This window comes from Sprattus sprattus (assembly GCF_963457725.1).
Source record: "Sprattus sprattus genome assembly, chromosome: 2".
Taxonomy (NCBI): domain Eukaryota; kingdom Metazoa; phylum Chordata; class Actinopteri; order Clupeiformes; family Clupeidae; genus Sprattus; species Sprattus sprattus.
In genome coordinates this window covers 47,796,106-47,822,115 of record NC_137921.1, presented here as the reverse complement: position 1 = coordinate 47,822,115, position 26,010 = coordinate 47,796,106, and the positions used below count along the sequence as shown (strand labels likewise).

General features: G+C 45.8%; 1 protein-coding gene across 1 annotated transcript in view; it reads right to left on the bottom strand.

The window, feature by feature from the left end:
* Nucleotides 1–745: 745 nt before the first annotated feature.
* Nucleotides 746–26,010, bottom strand: part of ell (elongation factor RNA polymerase II) — a 39,412-nt gene continuing 14,147 nt past the window's right edge. The window contains exons 2-12 of the mRNA XM_080832681.1: nt 19,731–19,775; nt 13,383–13,504; nt 12,298–12,461; nt 10,047–10,310; nt 9,026–9,146; nt 5,426–5,516; nt 4,690–5,311; nt 4,428–4,491; nt 4,073–4,244; nt 3,502–3,546; nt 746–3,412 (exon numbers count right to left, since the gene is read on the bottom strand). Of these exons, the coding sequence (XP_080688807.1) occupies nt 3,296–3,412; nt 3,502–3,546; nt 4,073–4,244; nt 4,428–4,491; nt 4,690–5,311; nt 5,426–5,516; nt 9,026–9,146; nt 10,047–10,310; nt 12,298–12,461; nt 13,383–13,504; nt 19,731–19,775 (1,827 nt within the window). The 3' untranslated portion in view covers nt 746–3,295. The remainder of the gene's footprint in view (nt 3,413–3,501; nt 3,547–4,072; nt 4,245–4,427; nt 4,492–4,689; nt 5,312–5,425; nt 5,517–9,025; nt 9,147–10,046; nt 10,311–12,297; nt 12,462–13,382; nt 13,505–19,730; nt 19,776–26,010) is intronic.

Below are 26,010 nucleotides of genomic sequence, written 5' to 3'. Positions count from 1 at the left end.
CGTAATGCATAGGATGGTCAAAGGAGGGGCAGTGTGCACCGTGAGCGAGCACGAGTGGGCACCGTGCCAAACTGAACTCACTGACACTCCGTGAGCGGCCCGAATTGAGGCCAGCGCGCTCTACCGAGCCACGGCCAAGAGATGTGCGACTTGCAAACTTCAGCCCAGCATGGCTTTTTGAGAACTGCCACAACTCTGCCCCATCTATATAATCTGTTAGTCACCCCTAAGCAATTTTCATCATCACATCTTCCCCATTCTATCTATTACATACGTACAGTTATTGTTAGCCTTTCTCGAGTTTAAGGAATCATTGTAATATTTTTATGGAAGCCCTTTCCAATCACATGGAATCTGGATGCAATAGATCTTTTATCTTCATCTAATTCAATAAGACACAACTACGTTGTCAAACCCTCGATATTTCACAGAGGACAATTGGGCTACACTGCATGTGTGGTTACATCCGCTTGATGACACTGCAGTTATTTACCTCCCTGTCACCGTGGTGGGGTGGGGTTCCAGAAACACCTCGCACATTTCGGACATTCACTTGCTAAACACATTTAGTATTTACAATAGGCTTTGGGCTGTCTGAACTCCGGTATCCTCTGCCCCCTTGTGGAAATATCGGTGTGCCCGTACACAATCAACCTATTCCATCATGTATTATTATGGGAGGATCACAAAAGTTTTGAGCACTCACAAATAAACTAATAACCAGGTTACAAAGAAACAAAAAGGCTTGATTTTCTAGGGTTTTTATTCAAATGTCAAGAGAAATTTCAGTCCCAGTCCCTTATTGTTTTCAGAAAGCGTGCTTTGGTGCTTCCCTCTCGAGTCGTGGGACCCTCTAATGCTGAATTGGCAACAGCAGGTCCTGTACAATCTGCATCTGCAGCTCATCTGGCACATTCAACCCATGTGGTGTTGTGTACTTGCAACTCAAAGTCAAAAACAAAAACAAAACAACACAGGTATCTCCAAATCCAAACAAAACCCTGGTAATCATCACCCTCATGACCAGAGATCATTTTCAATCAGACATGTTGCCTCTGCTTTTGTAAGTGAACACTGCCATTGCTAGGAGGAATTGAAACCATGGGAGAGATTTCAGGGCAGGGAGAAGAAGACTCTTGCACGAGAAACACATATGGTGTTTCAATCACACAGGTCGGATATGCCGTAAACATGTCTCTTACACACACACGCACATACCAGGTCTTCCCTGTGTGTTAATAGTGTAAATCTACAGTTGTCTGACTGCCTGGACAGCAGCAGGTAGAAGCACCATGATGTTTAGTTGAACGTTTCAGCCTTGTGTGTTCATTAAAGGTTGAGGAGTGGCTTAGTTCCTGTGCATGTTTTAAATACATGTGAAATCCCTCCTGATGGTAATATAATAGGGGGTGGGGGTGTGGGGGCTGTAGGTCTTTGTTTGGATTTGAATGCCTTGGAACAGCAGTTTAAAAACGGAATTGCAAATACTGGTCTGACTGTACTTAAAACACATTCACTAAGAAAGCATGCACTTCCGCTGGGACAAGGCCAAAAAAAAACAACAACAAAAAAACTCTCTCCCTCAGAACACAACCCAGGTCAGAGTAACAGCAAGAGGCGGAACGCAAGAAAGTGCTGAGTTTTAATGTCAACATAAAGAGATCAATATCAGAAATACAATGGGTCCTTCTGCCGGACTAAACCAGGGCAGTGACAGTCTGAACGGGGTTGGTGGGGAGATCCTCCCTGGCTGTTGGGAGAGTGAAGACCCCAGGCTCCGTATCCTTTTGGGATCAAGAAAACATACAATCCACTCTTCATGGAAGAAGCTTCAAGCTCTTTTTTTTCCAATTTTCTTTTTAAAATAACAGTCTCTTCCATGTTTGGGCCATGGAAGTGTGAGCGAGTGAGTGTGTGTTGCTGTGTGGATTTGACATTCAGCCAGTCAGTAGGTGTGTAAACGTCCGTTAGTGAAGCTCAATGCGTGGGGACTCATTTTCATTAAAGGAAGCCTTCACCAACAGAAGGCCCGGAATGGATGGCAGATGATCAGAGAGAAATGTTAAAAACAAACTTGGATATCACATACCGGAAACACTATGTTGTAGTTCTGAGATTTTTAATGTTTTAAAGCGTAACCCACCCAAATGTAATGCAAACACAGAGCTGGGACTTGTGGTAAGTTGGCTCTGAATGAAATGTGTGGAGGGTAAAAGGTGGTGTGTAATCTGAGCACAGGTTTGAGTCAGTAGTGGCGGTCTATACTGCGAGAGATGACTTAGTGGCAACATTGCTGCTATCAGTCCCAATATACTGATGGCTTCACTTTACAATCTCATTGACAAACAGGAACACTGCTATGGCCCGAACCCAGTTGCAGCTGACAAAGCTCAACTAGCCTACTCTATGCATGTCTGCAACAGTGAACGATCTGAACAGCCCTCTGTTTTAACTGGCTGAACTTATACTGCTTGTATAGTTAAGGGAGAGGGGAGACTTGTCATGAATCGCTACAGCTGGGACAATTTGACAGCCAAAGGCAGCTTTTGCATAAAATACTGATAGTCAAGAGGGAGAGGACCGAAAGGAAAGCAGATTCCCCAGAGCAGAGGCTCTGTGGCGCCCATACTGCGGAGTGTAAATAAATCAAGATCCTCATGGAAGTCCGCAAGAAAAATAAAATAAAAAAAATTACAGAATAAATAAAAAAATTAATAAAATATCATAGGAGCTTTCCATTTCCAAACAAAGGGAAAAATAATCCATTTCATTTTTATCTTGTACTTTTTATAAACTATTAGCACTTCGGGAAGCATTTCTGCCCGACCCGAGCTCAGTGTCAGCAGCCAGGGCAAAAGGGGAGGGGGGGCTGATGCAGGGGGTCCTCGGAGAGAGGTGGATTTTCCACAGGCACTCTCTACAGACACTCTGTGTGCTTGGAGGGATGGGGAGTGGGTTGAGGAGGGACTCGAGGCTTTCTCCCAAAAGAGGTGCATCAACAGAGCAAAACGAAGTGAGATGGAGATGTAGATGAGGAAAGAGGGAGAGAAAAAGAGAGGGAGAGAAAGAAAGAGGCAGACAGGGGATGGGGGCACTGAGGGACCCTGCCTGGGGAGATCAGGTGAGTTTGGGGGATGGGGGGGTGAGGTGGGGGCTGTTGGGGTGGTGGGCCCATCCCTCCGTGGCGTGGCACATTAGAGCGTGTTTGTGGCGTGGGCCTGAGACACCAGCCAGTCCTGGGGCCGCCTGCACCCCCGGCCTGGTTTCCAGACAGGGGCGGCGGCACGCAGAGAAACTAGTGCCAGCTTTGCAGCTGCTGCTGGTCGTACTCTGCTATCAGTCTCTTGATGTGAGCCAGCTTGTTGTGCAGGTACTCACAGCGGTTCTTCTCCTGGCTGTAGTGCGGGTTAGTCTGGGGGAAACAGAGCGAGTGGTGAGCGATGATAAGGAGAAAGTGATACAAATAATAAACAAAAAATATATACCTAAAAAATATAGTACCTTTTTAATTTTGCGATACTCTTCAAGTATCTGATTGTGGATTAGCTGTGGACACAAAAACAGTATATGTCAATCAGAAAACGTTTGGCAGTGACCACTGGACCAGATGGTGGTAACATAACGCAGTGACTGTGTAGCTGTGTAGAGGCCAGCATAATTGTCTTCTAACCATGTGCTGGTTAGGTCACATATTTATAGTTTGATTGGCCTAAAGTGAACTACTGCTGTTGAGCTACTGTTCGAACAGCTGGTGGTGAGCAAACCTCATGATTAGTGTATTTCACTGGTAGATGCCTGCTTTGCTAAATGGACTTCATATAGACCGTAACCGTATAGCAAAGGTATCCTAGTTAAAGCAGACACAGCTTGAATGCTCTTCACATCCTGTAGCGCACTTATGTGGCAACATGTGTCTGACCAAAAGACAGACTCCACTGTGTTAGAGAAAAATCAAGCTCTTTCTAAAACTGAGAAAGCCTAGCATTGTCTTACATGTACGGCTTCTGAAGGTTTGTGTTGGTGAGCAGACTAAGGAGGAAAGATTAGGTGTGTGTGTGTCTGTTGAATGTACCTTGTATTTGTCTGTGCCCTGCTGCAGCTGCTTGAGCTCGGCGTCCAGTATGGTGAACTGGTGAGTGATGCCCTCGATGCGAGCGTGCAGCCCCCGGTATTCGCTGTACTCCAAGTTAAAGTCATTCTTGTAGGTCTGCCGCTGCTCTGGGGATTCGATCACAGTGTACTTCCTGTCGCCACACACATGAACAAGAACGTGGACGAACAAGATGAGGGACTGAATAGGAGTTCTGGATGCAATCACACTACAGTTACACCTGTTCTGATGGTACTGTTGAGCAGTGCTACAAGATTATCAGCTATGTATATTTTATGACCACCATTTTGTTCTGTATAATCAATTAAAGACTTACAATAAATAGTCGGCCACCTCTGGTGGCGTAGGGGTACTGGAGCTGTCACACGTTCCATTGAGATCTGAAGACAGTTTAGAGATTAAAACAGTACAATTAACTGTTTAACAAAAGAAGAAACAAAATGCATGGCAAGAAAAAAAACTGAAAACAGGTGACTGGGTATTGAAGAAAGAAATACAATACAAATACAGGTGCCTATGGGGTTTGTACTTGTACTGGTTTTCAATAGTAAAAAGCAAGTTTCTGTAGAGGTGCATACCTGTGCTCTTGTGTGGACCACTGCCAGCCTTCATGGTCTCCGGACTGGAGGAGATCTCGCAGGCTTTCCTCTGCTCGGCAACGCGCTCCTCCCCTCCCCTCCTCTCCTTGCGGCCCTCCCTCTCTCTATCCCTCTCCTTGTCTTTAGTCTTTTCCTTGTCCTTGTGCTTCTTGGACTTCTTCTTGGACTTGCCGTGCGGGGTGGGGGAGGGCGGCTTGACGTGGGCGCGTGCGGGTTCTGGGGACGGGGAGAGGGTCTGAGGCGCAGGGGGGTGCAGGCTGGAGGCTGGTCCCGAGAGGGGCTGGGGGGCTGGCTGGGCCAGTCGCTCTGCCACCGCCGCTTCCCGGACCTCACCGTCACGGCCGTTGTGGCTGGAGTCGTTGCTGACGTCCGAGAGCGGGTCGAAAGGCCGCGGCAAGTCCAGCAGCGGGGGCTGCGAGTTGGATGCGGCGCTCTCGCCCAACAATGACAATGTCGCCTGGTGCGATGGCCCAGATGATGCCTCCTTGCCGTTGGAGGAGCTCAGCTTGCCGTTAATTGGTGTAGGAGCCTTGCTGACCATATGTGATATCCGAGGCTTTTTGTTTGCCAAAGGGTCAATGAACTCTGTAGCTGGCCGTTTCTGTAGTACAAAAAAAGGACTCATTATTGAAAAAAATAAAACCCACAACAAACAAATGAGCTGAACAGTTATGATAAAATCTCTGAACAATGAATGTGTGTGTGTGTGTGTAACCTGAGATGGCGAGCTGCTGGCTGGCTCTTTGGGGGGACTTCCAGGAGCCTCGACTGCAGTTAGGGTCCTGCTTGGAGCCTTGCACAGTTTCCTGTGGGTACACCAGTGCAGACACACTCCAATGAATACACAGCACACACAGCAACCACCTCTTCACACATTACACTCACGCCTTGGTGACGAGCCTTGACTCACACATGACTTACATATCACACAAACACACACATGACCAGCAAGACATTGATACTATAGCAAATTAAAGTTTGAATCTGTTTGGAGTTGGATAATCACCTAGAACAGAATGGACTCACTCTGGTGCCTCACAGGCCTGAGTGAATCAGTGCTGCTGTGGGCAGGACCTAAGGACATGGCAGACTGCACTCCACTCACACGCCCACTCAGCCAGCCACACACCACCAGCTCAGCTCCATCACACTCTCACTCACACACACACACACACCGATCCTACACAAAATCATCAAACATAGTCATTCAAACACACGCACACACACACACACACACACACACACACACACACACACACACACACACACACACACCGATCCTTCACACAATCATCATACATAATCATTCAAACACACGCACACACACACACACACAGGACTGAAACACAATCATCATACATAGTCATTCAAACACACACACACACACACACACACACACACCGGACCTAACACAATCATCATACATTGTCACACACACACACACACTGATCCTACATACTTTCATCATACAAAGTCACACACACCTAGTCACAAACACACACACAGACCAATCCTACACACAATCATCATACTCAGTCACACACACATGCACGCATGCTTACACACTTTCATATCACTCATCTCCAAGACACAAAATCAGTGCTCAGCTCTCTCCCCACACACACACACCTCCCACGGTGGAGCTGTAAAGAGGCCTACACACCCCTCTCACCCCGGCTGAGTATGATGATTAACCATGAGCAGTGGGCAATGACGCACCAGCCATAGGCTGCATGCCGCAGGTGCTGGATCTAGGTCTAGAGCCTGGCTTCTGGACTGCTGGCTCACGCCTAGCATGAGAGCAGAGAGGGCTGGTAAGGTGAACAATGAAAACAGGTCAGAAATCGATGAAGTGCAGCATTGAAAAAGGAAAGATGTTCCATTAGAAAAGGTCTATCCACAAGACGCAAGGCAACAGGCTCTCTTCTCAATGATTCATTGAGCTCTGGCAAATCTCAGCACAATCAGTGTGACTCAATAGGTCCACTGCTAGCAGTTTGCCAGTAGAGGGCAGCAGCAGATGGCTCCAGCCCACTCATGAGAAGAGTGCTTTTGTTATGCAGTGAATCAGAGTGTGGGGGGTAGTTTTTTTTTTCTGCATACGTAAGACCCCAGTGAAGTGCTTGCATGTGTGTGTTTAAGCAACACACATGATAGGTGGGGGGGGGGGTTCTGCAGCACAGGGGTATGTATGTATGTGTGTGTGTGTAAAGGTATGTATGTGTGTGTGTGTGTAAAGGTATGTATGTGTGTGTGTGTGTGTAAAGGTATGTATGTGTGTGTGTGTGTGTAAAGGTATGTATGTGTGTGTGTGTGTGTAAAGGTATGTATGTGTCTGTCTGTCTGTCTGTCTGTCTGTCTGTCTGTCTGTCTGTCTGTCTGTCTGTCTGTCTGTCTGTCTGTCTGTCTGTCTGTCTGTCTGTCTGTCTGTCTGTCTGTCTGTCTGTCTGTCTGTCTGTCTGTCTGTCTGTCTGTCTGTCTGTCTGTCTGTCTGTCTGTCTGTCTGTCTGTCTGTCTGTCTGTCTGTCTGTCTGTCTGTCTGTCTGTGTGTGTGTGTGGTAGCTCAAACCAACAGCGCAGCTCTGAGGGGAGGGCCTGAAGCCAAGTGCTGGCTGGCTGCCACCTTCTCACATGGATCAGCATGTTCGAGGACAGTCTGCCATTACCAACGTCCCCTGTGTGTTCTTTAGCGCAACCCACTGCAGCAAGGCCCTTCCACACAGCCTCTCAGGACTGCTCTACTATCCACTACAACTCTGCTAAGACATTTGGTCCCAGTCGAACCCAGTGCATGTCAAGTAGCCTAAATACACACGCCGAGCACACGCATGAGTGAGCACAGGACATGACAACATTTTGACCAAGACTGGACCTGTGGCCCATCGGCGTAATGTTATTTCTGAAAGGGCGCTCATTCAGAAAACGAGACTGTGGGAAAATATTTTGATGAGTGTTGTCCAGACTGCTGGGCTGGTGTGGGTTTACCCAGCATCCCACTGCTCAGCGCTATATTTAGCTGCCTGGCTGCGCTGCGTGCTGTGCTGTGCCGCCCGTTCGGAGCTCATGAGAAACCGGAGTTTTCCACCGGGGCAGCGTGGACCACAGACAAACAGAGGGGGAAAAGCCTCAGCGACTCCGAACCACACGGCCAGATCAGGCCAGGAGACAGCCCCTGCTCCAGGACAGCCCCCATAGGCCCACTGCTGTACTAAACTCAGCCATGTTGAGCCTGAAACAGCCCTCATTATGTAGTGCAGTGCAGTGCAGTGCAGTGACCACCACAACTCCACCAAGGACCATATCCAGCTCATACAAAGCTCAACACCAATCAAAATCCACCCAGCTTAGGTCCAAACTCATCAAGTACTACTCTCAATATGACCAATAAAGGCCACACCAAATGCAATTTCCAACCGACACTCTCAATGTCAGTGAGGCACCAAGATGGGAAAATGTGAAACTTCATGTGATCCAGCAGAGCACACAATATGTCCGCCCCCAAAAGCCAGCCGTGAAACACCTGCCCCCTCAAACCTCCATTGAAGCAGGCCCTGAGGGACAGAACTAACATGGCCATGGTCTGTCCTCATCAAGGCTGGCTTTCAGAGACTCATCTGGGGCTGACATACACAAAAAAAAAAAAAAAAAAAAAAAACATTTTTACCGTTTAAAAAACATTTTGGATTTCAGAACAGCAAGTCCCTAGGCCACAGCAAGCCCCTAGGACCACCCATTTCAAAGACTTTGTGATGGGGAAATATGAAACTTTAATCAAGTATGCATTTGTGTTAATCATACGCCGTTTCTGTATATATTTGATTCTTAAGTGCTGACTGATTTAACTCTGTGGATGTGCTTAAAAGTGTACCTTCTGTGTGTATGTGTGTGTGTGTGTGTGTGTGTGTGTGTGTAAGCAAAGGCTGATAAGAAGAACTAGTAGTCCTTATTTTCTGCCTTGCTGATGCATAGTACAATGACCTCGGACGTCAGAGAACGCTAACTTCTTTCTATATAAACCTTGTGTGATGTGTTTAACTTTGCTTCTCTCTCGTCTGCTGAAGTCTGGGAGTGAGCCCAGGCACACTCTCTCTCTCTCGCTCTCAGAGTGGGCCCGTGCCTCTCTTTTGCTTGTCAGGCTCACTCATGTCCTGGCAGACCTGTTGTTGTTGAATAAATATACTTATATGAAACACCGGAGTCCTGAGGTAACTTGAGTGAATTTTCCGAACAATTAGATTTTTTTCCACAGCAAGTGGGGTCAACTCTTTTCCCCTCTCCTTGAAGCTAGGCTGAGGAGACGAGGGGCTTTGCTTACCGCACAAGAATCCGCTTCAGGATCTGCTGGTCCACCTCGGCATAGCCTGGCCAGTCCTTCTGGATGTCCTTGAACAGGCCATCCTTCAGCGTGAAGGTGTTGTCTTTCCCATTCAGGTTAGCTACCTGAAGATGGAGGGAGTGGTGGAGGAGCCAAATGTTAACCATTACTCAGTTTAACACAAACACACACAATCACAAACTTAAGACTTTAACTACTAGATTCAGTTTGGTTTGTGTCCCTTGGCAACCAGCAATCCTTTTGTTTTTTTAAAGCCCTAAGACCCTAATAGAAGCTTGCTGTGTAGTTGCGTTACCTGGGTTATGTCTGTAGCCCTTTCATAGATGGCTGGTGTATAGATGCAGTTTGGGGGCACTCTGAACACTACAGTGACTCAGCGATGGAAACGGTGCACACTTCAGTGATCTCCAGGGCACACTCAAGGCAACAATGGCTGCGTGAGAGGAGTGGAATCTGCTGCGCTATGGAATTCTCTGCAGCGTGTGCGGGGTGACACCCAAAGCGGCAGAAAATGCGACGCCCGAAAAATAATCGCTAGACACCGCCGAGCCACTCTGCGGACACTTTTAAAAGGGCTTTCCATGCATCTGGAGCATTCTCCTTAAAAACACAAGGCACATCAATTTGCAAACCCCGGAGACAGACTCTCCAGCCGGCATTTTTAATGCACTCTGTTTCATGCACTGTTCCCTAGTGTCTTAGCCTCAATGAATCCAGCAAATCTTCTGCAATATGCTCATGGTGTTAGCTAAACGCTTCCTCTAAGCACCCTAAAATCACCCATTGTATAACCCTGCCTGTCAGTATGTGCCTTTCAGTCTCTCCCTCACTGTCTGTGAGTGTGTGCCTGTTTCTGTCTGCCTGCCTGCGTGCGTGCGTGTGTGTGAATTGTTCCCGCGCCATCTGTGCGTGCATGCGTCTCCTTTTCCGCACCCCTTGCTCCCTCACTCTGTCCGCCCCCTTGTGCACCATCTTTATTTTTCTCTCACGCTGTCTCAACTTGCCTGTTGTAGGAGGCCGTCCAGGGAATCCTTGTCTGGAAAGGTGAGGCCGTCCTTCTGCAGGCGCAGGATGAGCTCGGGCTTGCGGTAGGGCTTGAGTGCCAGCAGGTGGGTGAGCCTCTCCCGCAGGGGGCGGAGTTGTGCCCCACCCCCCCCGCCCTTCCGCGGAGCGCTGGACGAGATGATGACGGGCCGAGAGGTGCGCCGTGACGGCGCAATGTCTGTCAGGCCGGCAGCCGGCCCGCGCCGCTGCACACGCTTACCTAGGGGCACACACACACACGCAGAGAGAAAAGACTGTTATTACGTACACATAGGATAACGCACACTTAAATCATTACATAGGCTTCAATTCCTCTGGCAGTTGCAATGCACACTCCACTCCAACTCAGCAATCAGAGACCAATACAGGATATAGCGAAGACCATCCGCCATTACCTCAAACACACACACACACACACACACACACACACACACACACACACACACACACACACACACACAATTAAGCAATTGCACATACCAGGAAATATACACAACATTAAGCAATTACACAGAGACATCAAACAGTTTACGAAGCATAAACATTAAATCCAGTCAGTGCTGGCTTTTTAAATTCTGGTTGTTTTGTGTCCTTTGGAATATGCGGATGGGAATTTGGTGTCATGTTGAATGATCCATGGGCATGAGCCCTTAAAAGTGTCAGTGGAACTCATCATGTGAGAGCGGGTCATGTGACCTGGGGTCATATGACAACAAAATCATGTGACTGGTCTCAAGCACCTCCAGCGCTCCTCTCTTTATCTGATGAGTCTGAGTTTCTCTTTCCATCACAGCAGCTGTGCGCAGCTCCCACAGATCTCTGATTGAGCCACACAGAGAGCTCTGGCTGCTGACCTAGACTTTGGCACCACATGCCAATAGCTTGCGCCGAGTCTCCCTGCTCTCAGGTCCAAACGCACCCATACAGCCAGCAGTTCCACCGCTCGACTCAATTCCCATCAAGCAGGAGATTGGTGTGAAACCTACCTGCCTTACAGCCAGCCACACACACACACACACACACACACACACACACACACACACACACACACACACACACACACACACACACACGCCTCATATCCTGTATTTGTGAGTGTATTCAGTGCTGTAAGGATTACTTAAAAATGACTAATTAACATGAAGAACGTTGATTCTCAACTGCTCTGCGGTTCTTTCAGCATATAGAAAAACTAATAAATATGCCACATTTTAACTCACACGGTTTGTATTAAGTATCACTGCTCACTTTGAAAAATCTACACAAAAGCACTCTAATGAAGATGGCAAACTCCTCAGCGCAGAGAGGACAGAGGAATGTTCTGAGGTAACCAAGGGGCAAACAGAGAGTGCCAGCAGTGGCGCTCATGACAGCTGTAGCTATATTGCCAAACCCCCGAGAACTTCCTTCAGGTAATTCCGTCCTCTCATCAGAATATGGTAAAACAAGAGGAACTGTACTCACAGTCCTAGAAGTGATCATTTCAAGCCTTTAGCTGGGGCAAATGTTGTGTACTGTTGCAAGGTATTGCTTCAACGTACTAGCATGAACCAGAGCGCCAACATGCCCACAGAAAACCACTTAAGTCATTGCACTCTCTCTAACACCTCCCTACAATGACAGAGCATGCAGCATCACTTAAGACTTCACACAATTTCTAGAACGGGAAATCCTCTAAATACCTGCGAGGGAACCAGATTAGGAGTGGCGCAAATACAGCTTGTTTACATTCCTCGGCCAAGGGGGTAAACAATAAGCAAACCTGTGCCAGTTTTTCCAGGAGGAGCACGGTGGGGCTTGCCAGTCCTCAAGCAAAGACGTCATCGTGCCAGCCGTGCCAATTACACCCTAACCAGAATAAAGCAGTGTATCTTTGCTTGCTTAACCAGGGAGTGTACGGCGCTGATCCACACAAATTGAAGAGTGTGGGGAACCAGCCCTACATAGCTGAATTGTGTAAAGTTTTAAACCTTTTTATTGAACACAGACCTGGACACGTTCAGTCCTTACCAAAGGAACAAATGGTGCAGTATACAATCCCTACTGAACTCAGAACAGAGGCTGTTCTTACTGAACACTAAATAATTCAGTGCAATTGTCTTTACCGGATGCTGTATAGTGCTGCATGGCATGTTGTTTCTGGACACTGCAGTGGTCAACTCCTTACTGAAAAACATTGATCAGTGCAGGCTGCCGGTGTGTCTTACCCACGTATCGGCCTCCAGGCTTGATGACGATGGCACCCCTGCTGCGTGTCTCCTCCTCGACCAGAGCCATGCTCTGCCGGGCCTTCTGGTAGGAGTCGTCCGTGGCACACACTGTGATCTTGTCTTGGATCCCGCCTAGGCAGTCCAGCTCCACACTGCCTTCTCTGAGAGGAGACGAACACAGGGCAAATCAGACACGAGACACGGACAGAGGCACGACAAAAAGACAGAAGCTGACAGAGTGTGGGATCAGATAGGTCATCAGATGGGTCATGTATGGGTACACAACTCAGGCTAGAACTATTTTTGACCACGCAGTCTTCTATGACAACAATGTAATGTCAATGGTTTTGCTTTCCTTTAACTCCGCAGATAAAACTGTCATCACTAACAAAGCATGTTGGTGTCAGGAGCTGAACCTTACCCATGGCCATTAGCTAAGGGTAGTTTGTCTGGCCCATAGGGTATAGAAGGGGGCTGGACACAGTGGCTTGCTGGGTCCAGACTACGCTCCTGCTTCCGATTCCCATAAGCCATCTGCTGGAATAAGATTTGGTGTTGCCATTGACCTTTGCGCAGTGGCCAATGAGGTAATTGGGCAGCTGGTGTTCTGGTGCTGGACCAAAGCCAGGGATTCGGCACGCACATTTCTAATGGATGGGGTACAACTGGACAAGCCCTGTAGCCTCGCATCATCTCAACACTGAACAGGCACAAACCCACTCGCTCATGGTCATTAAACAAGCTTACAGTAATGACCTGCTGCAATGTCTCAGACTCCCGGCCTAGAGCATGCATAAATCATAGCATTAAAATGAACCTGTGTGTGTGTATGTGTGTGTGTGTGTGTGTGTGTAAGAGAGAGCGAGGGAGTGTGAAGGAGTGAGAGAGAGAGAGAGAGAGAGAGAGAGAGAGAGAGAGAGAGAGAGAGAGAGAAGAAATTAGGTAGTCAAAGGAAGTGAGTAGGAGAGAGACAGTCAATGGAACAAAGTAAGAGTGACAGAACAGGAAGTGTGAGTGAGAGATTGAAAGAAAAAGACAGCAAGTGAAGAGAGCATGAATGAGAGGTGGGGCGGAAGTCTCACCCGGTAGTGTACTGCTGGATGCAGTCGAAGCTGCCCTGAGGGTTGTCCCGGCCCACGTTGGACAGGTAAAACGTGAACGTGCGCAGCTCACTGGGGCTGTCCGAGCAAGGGATGGAGATTTTCTGTTCACAGGAGACACGTCATGTGTTAAACAAGAGCACTCATAAATCAGTGTGGTGGGTGTGTGGGTCAGCAAAGAGATTGGCTGTAAATATGTCACAGAAACCTGGCTATTGTGTTTCCATCACGCATTTACAATCTGTAAGTCTCAGGACAAGCCCTTCAGCTGATACATCTAAATCTGGCTGGCACCAATTTTCTTCTACTCTTCTATTTCCAGGATCTTTTGTGTTGTGGTGCGTTTCAATAGCTAGGCTAACCATAGGGCTCACTCCCCACCCGCACCGTCTGAGGCGGGGTGTAAGCAGCTGAGTCACCAGTGTGTCATCATGACTCGTGTGTCTGTCACACTTCCTGCGTGCATCCACTGTTGGTCCATCCTGTGGATTGATTCTGTTGTGTATGCAGCAAGTGGTCAGTGAACCTACGCATGGAGCTCTGCAGACGTAGTCCTTGGCCAAACACACACACACACACACACACACCAAGCTTCTAGAGCCATTATCAAGGGTCTGATGCTAATGCCATAGTTCAAGCATCCCAGCTTCTACAGTGCAGGCGCAGGTGGTGGTGAGACCTTGTGACCAGTAATGGGCAACTATAGCCCTGCTGAGTAAAAGCCTGAAAGCCCCCCTCATTCTCCATGTGGCACCCATACAAAGCAGTCTGTATGTGCAAATGAACACAAACTCACACACACACACACACACACACACACACACACCACACACACACACACACACACACACACACACACACACACACACCTTCTTGTATATCACAGCTTAGGCAAATGTGTAGGAGTTTATATATATGTGCGTGTGTGCCTGCAGGCCTTAAGATGCTTGTGTTGTACAAGCAGCAGGTAATCTCTTTAGAGTACCAACACATAACTGGCAGTGAAAATCACAGGCTTATTAGTGCCTCCAGAACAGAGTTAGGAACCAGAGGGGGGAAAAAGCTGATGGTTTGTTTGCTCCTCTTGAGGCAACTCTGCGGGTGCCAGTTCCAGATATATTTCAGTGGGGAGAATGAGGCAACCAACAGTCTGACCTTTGGTCTGAACAAGAGAGGGGCAGAGAAGTGTGTGCGTGTGCGTGCGTGTGCGAGGAAACCTCCCTGCTGCATTGCTGATGATACACACAGTGGCTCCACTTGCTCGGGTCAGTTCAGTTGCACCACACACACACACACACACACACACACACGTGTGAGGCCTGCAGGTGGCCAACTATAAATAAACATCATGTTCCAGCCTCCACTCTGGGAGCTTTCCGCTACTGAAATACACACATCACTTTCCAATTTTTACTGGGGCTTTTCCAGCAGAATCTTCATCAATTATATCAAATATTGTATTAATCATTTCTCAACTGATATTAATAACAGCAGCAGGGGTTTTCCAGAGAAATCCAGAGGTCCTGCCCTGTGTACGTGCTCATTCGCACAGAACTCATGCATTCGTAATCTTAGCAGATAGATGATGTGAACTCAGTCTCTGTGAGGAAACACACGCACACTTCCATGGGAGCATACTGCGCAACATTTTTGTGTCAGCAACAAAAGGTAAGGGCTTAAAGGGCAACTATGGCAGAGTCCGAGTGTGTGCACACGCATAGGATACATGTCTCACACGTCTTAGGTACATGTCTCAGGTGGCTTGGTGGGGGGCGTCACTCTGAACGAGGGAACAGGGAGAGAAAGAAATAGATGGTAGAGTCTGAGCAAGACATCCGTGATGAGTCTTTCTGCTCCTTTCTGTTTGGATCTTGTGGCGGGTTAGTGGCTAAAGTTCCCATGACCATGTCTGTACCTCAGCAGCCTTGGGGACATATGTGGGGCTTCAGTAGGCCTCCACCGTGCCCCCTGCCTACCCTCATGCTGTTCCCCTCAAACCACACGTCCTCTGCTCTGCTGAGTAACACGGCTAAACAAAATACAAATACAAAAATTTGATACAAAATACAAAATACCCTTCAAATAAATGTATCAAAATAAAATACAAAATACTGTTGCCAGAAAATGTAACAAAAAACACAATACATGTATTTTGTATTTTTAAAATACAGGAAATACTTTTTCTGAATTTTCAGTTTTCTTTCAATTTGGTAGAGCAGAACATTCAGGTTTGGGCTATTCAGTGGCGTAACGTAGTTATCACGGGCCCAGGTGCAGGCTATTATGACCGGCCCTTGTCAGTGTTGTAAGGCAGTCAGTGTGGACACATGTGTCCAATTTCCGATTTCAGTCCGATTTAAATTGGATATTGGACACATGTGTCTCCCCAGAACTAGATTCATTGTGTCCGACTTGAGTTCCGACTGGACTCCGATGTAAACCCCTGGACACACGATTCGATTCCGCTGGTAATTGGACTGGGCGCGCATGTGTCTCTCGTATCTGATTCAAATTGGACAACAACAACTTTTGCACGTGCTTGAGATCGTGCCCACAGACATATACATGCATCATATATAATGTATATGATATGATAAACGCTGCTAGACGCTCAGTTCTTGTGCTCCCTCTCATTCACGTTGAAATACTGAAAGCGAAACTGAAACTTAGAAACTTAGAAACTGGAACGCAACTGTTTGGGACAGAACGCGCTAATTCAGTGAACAAATATTTTCATATTACTTTTCCACCCGTTGTTAGTCATGTAATCCATTCATATCGATGTGAATCAATCAATACTAATACAACTTTAACTGTGGTGTGTTTTTGTTTCATTTCACAACGTATTTACTGCATAATCAACGGTTTTGTTTCATTTCACAACGTATTTACTGTATAATCAACGGTAGCAGATGTAAACATTCCGCATTTGATTTGAACTGATCTAGATTTGTCACTTCCATGTGCTTTGAGATAGAGCAGTTAACCCCCCATGGAGACCCCATGGAGAGAATCGGAGTGCTGCCATCATGTGCCCGCACTGAGTGGTTCCAAAACATTTGAGTCCCGTATCCTTTTTTTTTATGTTTGTAACCGCCGCCACCACGCCCCTGCCCCGGCACACATATTCCGCCTATTACACCTGTCAGTGTAATTTTTTCGCTGAGTATAGGTATACATCAGTATTTTTGGCAATGTGACTTGGCTATTCAGACTATTTAGATTGACATAAATATGTCTATGGGCCCTGGCTACGGGGCTATATAATGTACACAAAGCTCTGGTGAACCCAGTAAAAAAGGAAGAACAGTCATAGAATGTCAGTGTAACTAAGAAAAGCTATTAAAAGACAACAACTTGATTGATTTTGTATATATATATTTTTGCAGGCAGCAGCTGTGTGACTCATGTTTTCACAAAACAGGGCTCTCATTGCAATCTCTATGGCTTCTGGGAGGGCTATCCCCACCATGCTTTCGTCATACGTAATTGCATATAAGGACATCATACGGCTTTGATCAAATCACATTCTGTCAAGATGGCTAACGTTCAGTGCAACAACTCGATTCGCTCTTTGAAAGAACCTCCTTTTAGTCGGTGTACTAATGAAGATAAATTGACAAGGATCAAGACAGCTATCTAAGTTTTCGACCTGAGCCCTGTTTTGTAATAATTGATTAAACATGAGTGAGAGAGAGGTGATTTCCTTTTCGCCCCAAAAAGGGGCGGGCCATAAGCAGCACCACTTTTGGCAAAATTGACTGAAGCCTGATTCGACAATGACATTCAGAGGCAGATCAGATGGTAGTGGTAGAATCCGACAGAAAGAAATCTCCTTCTGCCTAAACACTGGAGAAAGGATTTTGAGTATTTTAAATACAAAATTATTCCACTCTATTAAAGTTAGAATTTAAATAAACTAATGTCACATATACCGGTCAAATTGCGACATGATATTAGTCAGTGGACTAGGCTAATTGTTTCCCAGAAAAGCAGAAGCAACATTTGAGCAGTATGTTTGGAGGGCAGACTGTGTGGGTACTACACCAAAAACTTATATAATTTTCTAACATTTAAAAGTTAAACTCTTGGGGCTCCAGAGAACTTCACACTACGAGATGTTGGGTCATATTCATATGTGAGTAAAACTCCACATCAGTGGAATATCTGAGAGGAGGGAGAGCAAAAGCACAAAGCATATGCTGCTCTTGGCTTGTAATGGCACTGAGCAATTCTAAATAAAACCCCTGGGTTAAATGAGGTCAATGCTTCTTACGCCAAAGCCCATTCTCCCTTCTGCCTTGACCTACAGGGTCACCTCCACCCCCATTTTAAACTGAAGGGCCAAAGACTCATAAGCTCAGTGTAGGCTCTCAGGAGGCCTTTTAACTTCTGGTTCACAGCATTCCAAGTAACCTAGGCCTTTATACGCATCACATTGAGCAAGGGTCCATCTCTGTTTGTGTGCTTTCAGAGCTAAAGGTTGAGAGCTTGTCACAAACACACACAAACAGTACAGGCTGTTGAGTCGCAACTCACACATTTTTTTTCTGATGGAGGAAAAAAGAAATGGCAGCAAAGGGCCACAGACAGCCACTCCTCCTCTATTTTTCTCTTCTGTAGTGAGCAATGGTAGGAAGGCAGGAGATGGCCTACGGTGCATTTGCTGTGATCGATCAAACCTTGAACCCCTAGCCACTACCGCATGTGCAACCACACCCGACCTAGCACTACTATGCTACACTGGTTTTCAGACATCAAACGTAAGGATGGAATCTCAAATGACAGGTCATACATGGCCTGTGTGCTGGTGCATGGGAGTGCCATGCGCTGGTAGGGGTCCAAGGCTCCAGCTCCGCTAATGCCAGGAATGCGTGTGGCAGTGGTGCGGAGGGCGACAACAATGCTTGCCTCAGAGGAAATCCATTTTAAAGCCCTTCCAGCGTTTAGCTGCTAATGCTGCCCCTGAGCATGTGACTCGTCTGACCGGATCAGATCACACCCTTCCGTCATCAGCTTCATCTCAGCCCAGGGCAAACGCCGCTGGTCTCTTACAGATCTATGGAGCTGAAAGGTAGAAGATTCTAAGCCTTCCTTACGCTTTCTGCCCCCCGGTTCACATCAGGATACCCTAAAAATGTCTTTTGTTTTTCAAAAAGAATATGTTCTTCTAAGATGACAGCACAAGTGTGATAGAAGCTTCAAACTTACATTAATAGGGAGGAGAACAAAATCAAAATACTGCCATGATTGTCTAATAATAAACAATAATCAATCACATTTCTACGGCTGTGTACACACACCCCCCCACAAAAATGCATGCATGCAGACGCACGCATACACACACACACGCACAATGTCCTTGGAGCACCTTCAACAGAGAGGCTCTGCAAACATAGCAGCACAGGGTACAAACATCTTTTTGCTCTGCACTTGAGGACGTGTGCAAATATTGCACCTCGGCCAGCGGGTCAGAGACGGGTGCGCCTGGTGCCAGGGCCTGCAGCAGAGCCCCGCAGCCAGATAACCCACCCTGGAAGGATCCACGCCATGCGAGCCAGGCAGTGTTCCACCACTGACAGAAATGCTTAACTCATAAAGATAACAGTTGAGTGATAAGAGGCTAGGTTTATACCTATGTTGTCCTCAAGTAGTTGGATATCACAAGGCTCAAACCAGAGCTAAATGAATTAGTGCATGACTCGGGAGAACTCATAGCTAGGCTCATTTCGCCCCTCTAGACACATCAATCAACAATCCAGTGGACTTGGAGCATTCTGACCACTGCTGTAGTTCCCTTTGGCTTACACATGGCAATAAATAAAGTTGGGCTCCATTATGTTGCACTGACCAAAGAGCAACAGCTTATTGGATCACTACAGCTCAACACTCTGTCCAACTTGTACACAAACACTGACCTTTTGTAATGTCCCCTGCCTTCAGTCTTACACTGAACACTGAGACATGGCATGTTGACATGTTTTCCATTAACCAACTGACCAAAACAGCTTTGGAAGTGGTTTAAGTCCAAATAAGAATCACAAAGCAATACACACTTGAATTAATAACCTAGACAGAATACACAGGACAAAGTTCACACAGTGTCAGACATTTCTCCAGACAGAACATAGACCGAAGTTGGAACATCTACTCTGACTCAAACCCAATTGCTTCGTCATCTTTGCTCTTTCAAGTTTCACAAGTACAACGAAAACCTGTCCTGGTCAGGATGCAGTCATAGCAAGCATTTGGTGAGGTGTCGGCACACACAGGAGTGGGTGGGTGAGCAAGAGACAGAGAGAGAGAAACAAGGAAAACGGGAAGTCTTACCCCTTGGTTTCCATTAAACCGGATGCGTGGCTGAGATGACTGGGCCTGAAACAGAGAGAATGAGAAAAATTCAGTTAGTAAATGAAAACCAGAAGGCATTGACCTGTTATACAAAAGTGGTGGTGCATTTAGTCCAATCTGCCAGGACCATCAGGAGACTGAGATCCCAACGTTTGACCTCTAACCTATAAGATCTACACTCACAAAAGTCACAAATGATCCACAGCAGTGTCTTATTTTTTTATCTAATGTGCACTACACTGAAACTTAAATCTGACTACCAATTACCAATTGAATGCAACATTCAGAAGGTTTTCCAAACAAGCATGCTAGCTTTCATCAGTGCCATCTGTTCTGTTTTTGGTCTTTGTAAGACAAGTCTTTTGACTAGGGATGCAAATTATCGATTAATTCATTAATCATTAGTTGATAATCTTATCGATCGACTTTCGATTAATTGATAAGCGGCGTTTTTCACCTGAGTTTCAGTGCTTCAATAGGGCCTTTAAAAATAGGCCCTATTATTATTATTATTATTATATTACATTACATTACGATAATTCTATTATACATTCCTCAAGTAATTATGCATTAGGAAAAGAAAGCAGAAAGTTTTTTTATGGTATAACAAAATCCATTCATTAATTTAAAAAAAAAAGAAATAAATTATGGACTGGCTCAGTTCTTGCATTTGAAACAGACATAAAACAAAAAAGAATAGAAGAAATTAAATAGAGCCAAACAGAATATTATTGAGCCTATAGATTATGAAGAAACTGCATCTAGGCTATTACAAGCTAAATAGCCAACACAACTCTCTGAAGTTTAACTCGCGCTCAAGGTAGTGAGGGATAGAGTAACTTTACATTCTTAATGACAAGCCATCAGGCAAAGGTAAGCTAGCCCGCTAACGAACTAGGTATCTAATCATTAAGCCTGAGTGAGCTAGTCCGCTATCAAGCTAAATAGCCAACTCAACTCTTACTTACTTACTTACTCTCATGAGCCAAACTCGCGGGCACACGTTAGCGCGGGAGTAGACAGAGATATTCACATTCATAGCAAGGTGAGCTAGCCCGCTAACGAGCTAGGTAGCTAACTCTATGAAGTCTCAGTGAGCTAGCCCGCTAACGAGCTAACCTGAGTTTTAAGACTATAAGCTATAACTTGCGGCAGTAAGCGAGAGAAGGTATAATACAGTGTAGCTGTGATTTTTAGGTTGACCAGGTGAACTGGTGGTGCAATGCAGGACAGAAGCATGCACGGTGTTCAAATGGTAACTGAGTGAGCTAGTGGAACTATTGTATTTCAATACCGCATTACACAGAGAACATTTGTTTTCAACCGGTCTCTCGCGCTAGCGCCCTCTAGCGATTAATCGTGATTAATACATTTTGATCGAGCAACCTCTTAATCGACAATTAATCTAAAGTCGATTAATCATTTGCATCCCTACTTTTGACTGTTCCCTAGTCATCGCACTAGTTTCAGAAAAACTCCACATTGCCTATTTATCAAGAAGATAGAAGAATTAGCACAGGGTGATTTTGTTTTTGTTTGAAGACAACAAGTCACCGTCAATTTCCATCTCCTTTAAGAGAAGATCATTTTTGTTTGGATGTGTAACAGGATGCAGTCCTATCACACCAGCTTGGGCGATGACCATTGATTCCCTCTCATGTGAACGCTGACACTACCATCACCTGTTGTGGACTTGTGGCCTCATACAGGTGGTGACAGTCCCTGCCTGAGATTCGGGGTAAGGAGAGGTGTCTGACCTCACATCTGTTACACAGCTGTTCAGCAGGAACATAAAAAGAGTCTCTTCAACTGAGCATTGATACAGCCCAGTAAAAGGGTAGTGAATGAGAGGAACAGACTCTAAACATTATGTGCCATGGCTGAATAAAAGACTGTAACAAGAACAGAAGCACAGATGGACTAGCTCTTGAGTGTGCTCCTTTGAGTAACAAAATGCAAGCATGACAAAAACACAGGTAATGGAGGAAGTCACACTTATTTTCAGAAATTCATTCCACTCGAAACCCAGATAGACAGGGTTGAGCAATACATATTTTAAATACAAGCCACTCTTCACCCAAGATAAATGAGAGCTGACTACATTTTTAATTGCAGCAAATAATATTCCAAGTAATAAGTACAACCAACATTTCATGGTGGTGGAGTATGAAAGAGAAAAAAAAAAGAAGCGTGGACAAATAAGCAAGCTGGATGCCTTCTCCTTTAACACCTCTGGCGTCCACACCACGGAGACTATATCCCCACTAATAATACCTCTGGCGTCAACACCAGCGACCAGGAGTGCCCCAGGGATGAAGAGGGTGATGGGCTTGGCGAAGTCAAACCACAGGTTGTCAGTGTAATGGCACAGCACTACAGCTGGTGAAAGCAAGACTGTAGTGGAGCAGTTCCTCCTGAGTGGTATGGCAGCCACATTAGAGAAGCAGGCAGTGATAGGGCGGACTGAGTGAAGATTCACAAAATTAAGGCTAAACAGAGGTAAGGGAAAACAACAGGTAAGGCGAAAGGATCTAGCAGAAGCCTTCTCAAGTGCCTGCAGTAGCGAGAGAAGTCTGAGGAGATGTTTTAGATTCATGAAAAACAGTGTAAACATGAAAGCGAGTCACTCAGACAGATCTATGGAATCAGAGCTGGCCAGGTCAGCGGGGGCCCTCAGCCACTAGTCCTCTGGCATGCAGAAAAGGATCCAGCTGGCACCATCAGTCCAACTGTATAACAGTCTCAGCAATATGCAAGCCTCATCATTGATCGTGAGCAGTTATTAAATGTTGGCCTAATGACTGTAGTATTACTTTTAGCAGGGGGCAAACAAATAGTAAAAGTAAAACAAGTAAATAAAAAGGAAGGAATTTGCAATTCAACACATCACATCACATACTTTTAATGAGTGAGGGGGCTCATAGCCATTGTTTACATGAAAAAACATAAATATCACTCCTGCCAAACACAGACTATGTTAAGGAGTTGTATACAGTTGACATCAGCTGTAGCACAATGACTACCACAAACACACACACAAAAAGTTGAATCCTCATCTTCTACTCAAGCTCTCAATCATACAAAGCAGGGACTCAAATGTAGCCCCTTTTCCCCCAGTCATACCACTCAATCACCCCCTCTCACTCATTCTACCCCTCCCTCCGCACACCCACAGAGTGCAATACTCAGCCTGTTCATTTGAATGGTCTGCTGACATGTCACTATTCTCTGGGACAGCAGCCTAGAACGTTCCACAGGGCTAACCTTAGGACACAGCGGAGCGGGGCTTCCAGCTGCCACTTAACCACACAGTATGCACAGCTCTTTTAACAGCTCCTGAAAGTGAGACCTTTGGCTGCGTCTGACCGGTGCAATATATATTAGACCAAAATGAGAATAGGAAAGCCTGCGGACCAGAACAGTAGCTGGATAAAGAACAAGCAGCAAAGTTACTTAATCTGTGCTTGCAAGTCATGGGAAAAGCTACAACTTCTGCGCATAATAAGATGCAATGAGAACTACTTGAAATGTTTGCTACGCAATCTAATTGCATACTGGCCCAGGATTATGAAATGGTGCAGGCCATGCAACTCATGATCATGTAGGTCATGGACTTTCAGTTTTGGGGGGGTGTGTAAGACAGAGAGGGGGGAGCATTTCACATTCAGGAGTTGCACCTAATGAAGTATTAGTTTCATGTACAAAGGTTCGCGTTAGTGTGCCATACTGAGTTGCTAATTGAAACACATCCTAACTGTCAACATAGCAGTAGAGGGGCATATACTGATGCATTTTTTTATTTCCTGCTCTAATGATTTAACCAATTTGCAAAATACATAAACAATGCAAGCCATAATCACCAGCTACGATGCCTCTCTGCTGTCCATAACCTGCCTACTTCCACTTCCAACTAGGGTTGGGTACCAAGAACCGGTACCAATATGGCACCGTTTCCATACAACCGGTACCTACCCGGACCGAAATGCAACGCAGATCTCGGTGATTCCTTTCGGTGCCTGAGCCGTTTTTTTTTTTTTTATTAATACAGCAACAAATCATGCAGCTAAATGAACAAAACTTCCGTAAAATGTTGTCTTATAAACAGGAATTATTTCAGCGGCAACATCAAACACGGAGGCTGGTTCCAAAACAGTACAAAACTAGCAATAGCTAACGAGCAGTAACGTTAGTGGCGTAGATCTTTCCGAGTACCAGTGTTTCCCACAGAAATTTTGGAGACTATGGGGGGGGGGGGGGGGCGCACATGTCCGGGGGTGGGGGGGACGTGTGGTGGGCGCATGTTTACCGGTTTACCACTTTGAGGGGGGGGGGGATGTTTTTTCGGCCTAAAATTCCTGATTTCGCGGGAGCTTCCCACTTTTGGGGGGGATAAGCCCCTACATAAAACCTATTATTTTTCCTGTGACCCAACAAAACTAGGGGGGTCTGGGGGCATGCTCCCCCATAAGATTTTTTTTTTTTAAATAACCTTTTAAATAGTGTTCTCTAGTGGGTTTTAGGAAGATAAATTAACAAATTGAGATTTAAAATATGGCACAAATATAAACATATTGAAGACATCTGCTGAGATTTTGTTTGGGATTTGTGTGAAGCAAGAGCACCCTGACCCGGGAGAGAAAGCTTAGGAACAGCTACTACACTTTGCCTCCACATATTAATGTGAGGCCTCCTTCTCTGAAATGACTGATCAAAACAAAGCAGAGAAACAGACTGTGCCTGGAGAAGAGCTTGATATCAGCAGTTGCCTCCCTTTGTTTTAGGAAGAGAAATTAACAAATGTAGATTTAAAATACGGCACAAAAATAAACATATTGAAGACTATAATGGTCTAAAGGTGCTCATTATAGTTAATGTCAGATATCCTCTGTTCAATTTTCAAACTCTCCCTCACTATATTACTTTTTTGATCGAGCAATATTCCATGACACCTGATACGATGCCAACGTGACCGTTTCAGAGTACTTAGCCGAGTCTGACTGATGTATCAAAGAATGTACCTTGTGCTTGCCTAGCTCTGCTTTTAGGAACTCCTGGGCTATGTTAGCATCCAAGTTCAAGGCTTTAAAATGCGACCGTGACGTCTGCATATTAAGCATATTAATTCCTCCCATTCAGGCAAGAAGGCCCGGTGTTCATATTCATACATTCGTTTAGCTCTACGCTTTGCTGGATCCATGGCATTCTTTCAGTAACTAGCTACCGCTAGTCTGGCTAGTAACTTCCTGAAACTGGGTGCACACATTAGAATGTTTCACTTTGGAACATTAACGTTACTTGAAGACATCTCTCAAGATCGAGTGATGACAAAATATACATGAATAAATACCCCCATTCAAATCGGACAGCTTTTTGACTGTATTTCCAAATATATTGCGAGCAAAATATGCATTTTAGATGGCCGGCAACTACTAACTGCTATCTTATCTTCAAACAGAAAGTAACGTGTGCGCATCGGGGCAGAAGTCCGCAGAGGACAATTGTAAACGCGCGATCATCTAGTGACAAAAATGACATGCCGTTGTGCAAATAAGATAAATAACACAAAGCTATTTATTGTGTTTAATAAAATAACAAGCTATAGAGTATAGACCTGTTATATAGGAAAGGTATCCTTAACTGACTTCCGTTGTGATCTGGCGCTTTATAGAAAATTAAATTGAGCGAAGTTAACTTGACCTTTCAGGGGGGGTGCCGTTGGGGGGGCGGGGCACCCCCTTATACAATGGTAGGGGAAACACTAACATATCTCAACAGTGTTTTGTTTTCGGCACAGTCACAGGCAGACAGCCGAACTTCGTGCTCTCATGCAATCCCAATGAGAGCGACACGAACTTCGTCTGAGCAAAAAAAAAAAAACTTCATGTGCACGCAGAGACTATGGCGGCCGAAATTAGACTATGGCGGTGCGCCATAGTCTCGTCAATGTGTGGGAAACACTGCGAGTACGGACTGTATACTTTTTTGGGTTGCTAGCATATTTCGTGGGGCACATATAGAACTGCTCCATCTCCCAATGTAAACTCTGGCCTATGTCGCTCACGCTCATTGGTGATTACATTGCAACAGTCTTATGACAGCCAAGGGTAGGCAGCCTTGCACAGAGCAAGCACAAACAGAGCTAGCCATCAATATAACAGAGAAAATGCCGAAAGGTAAACAATCAAAAGTGTGGCTGTATTTCGCACAAAAAGATTCAAACAACGCAACGTGCAGCCAATGCAACAACAAAATTGTGTGT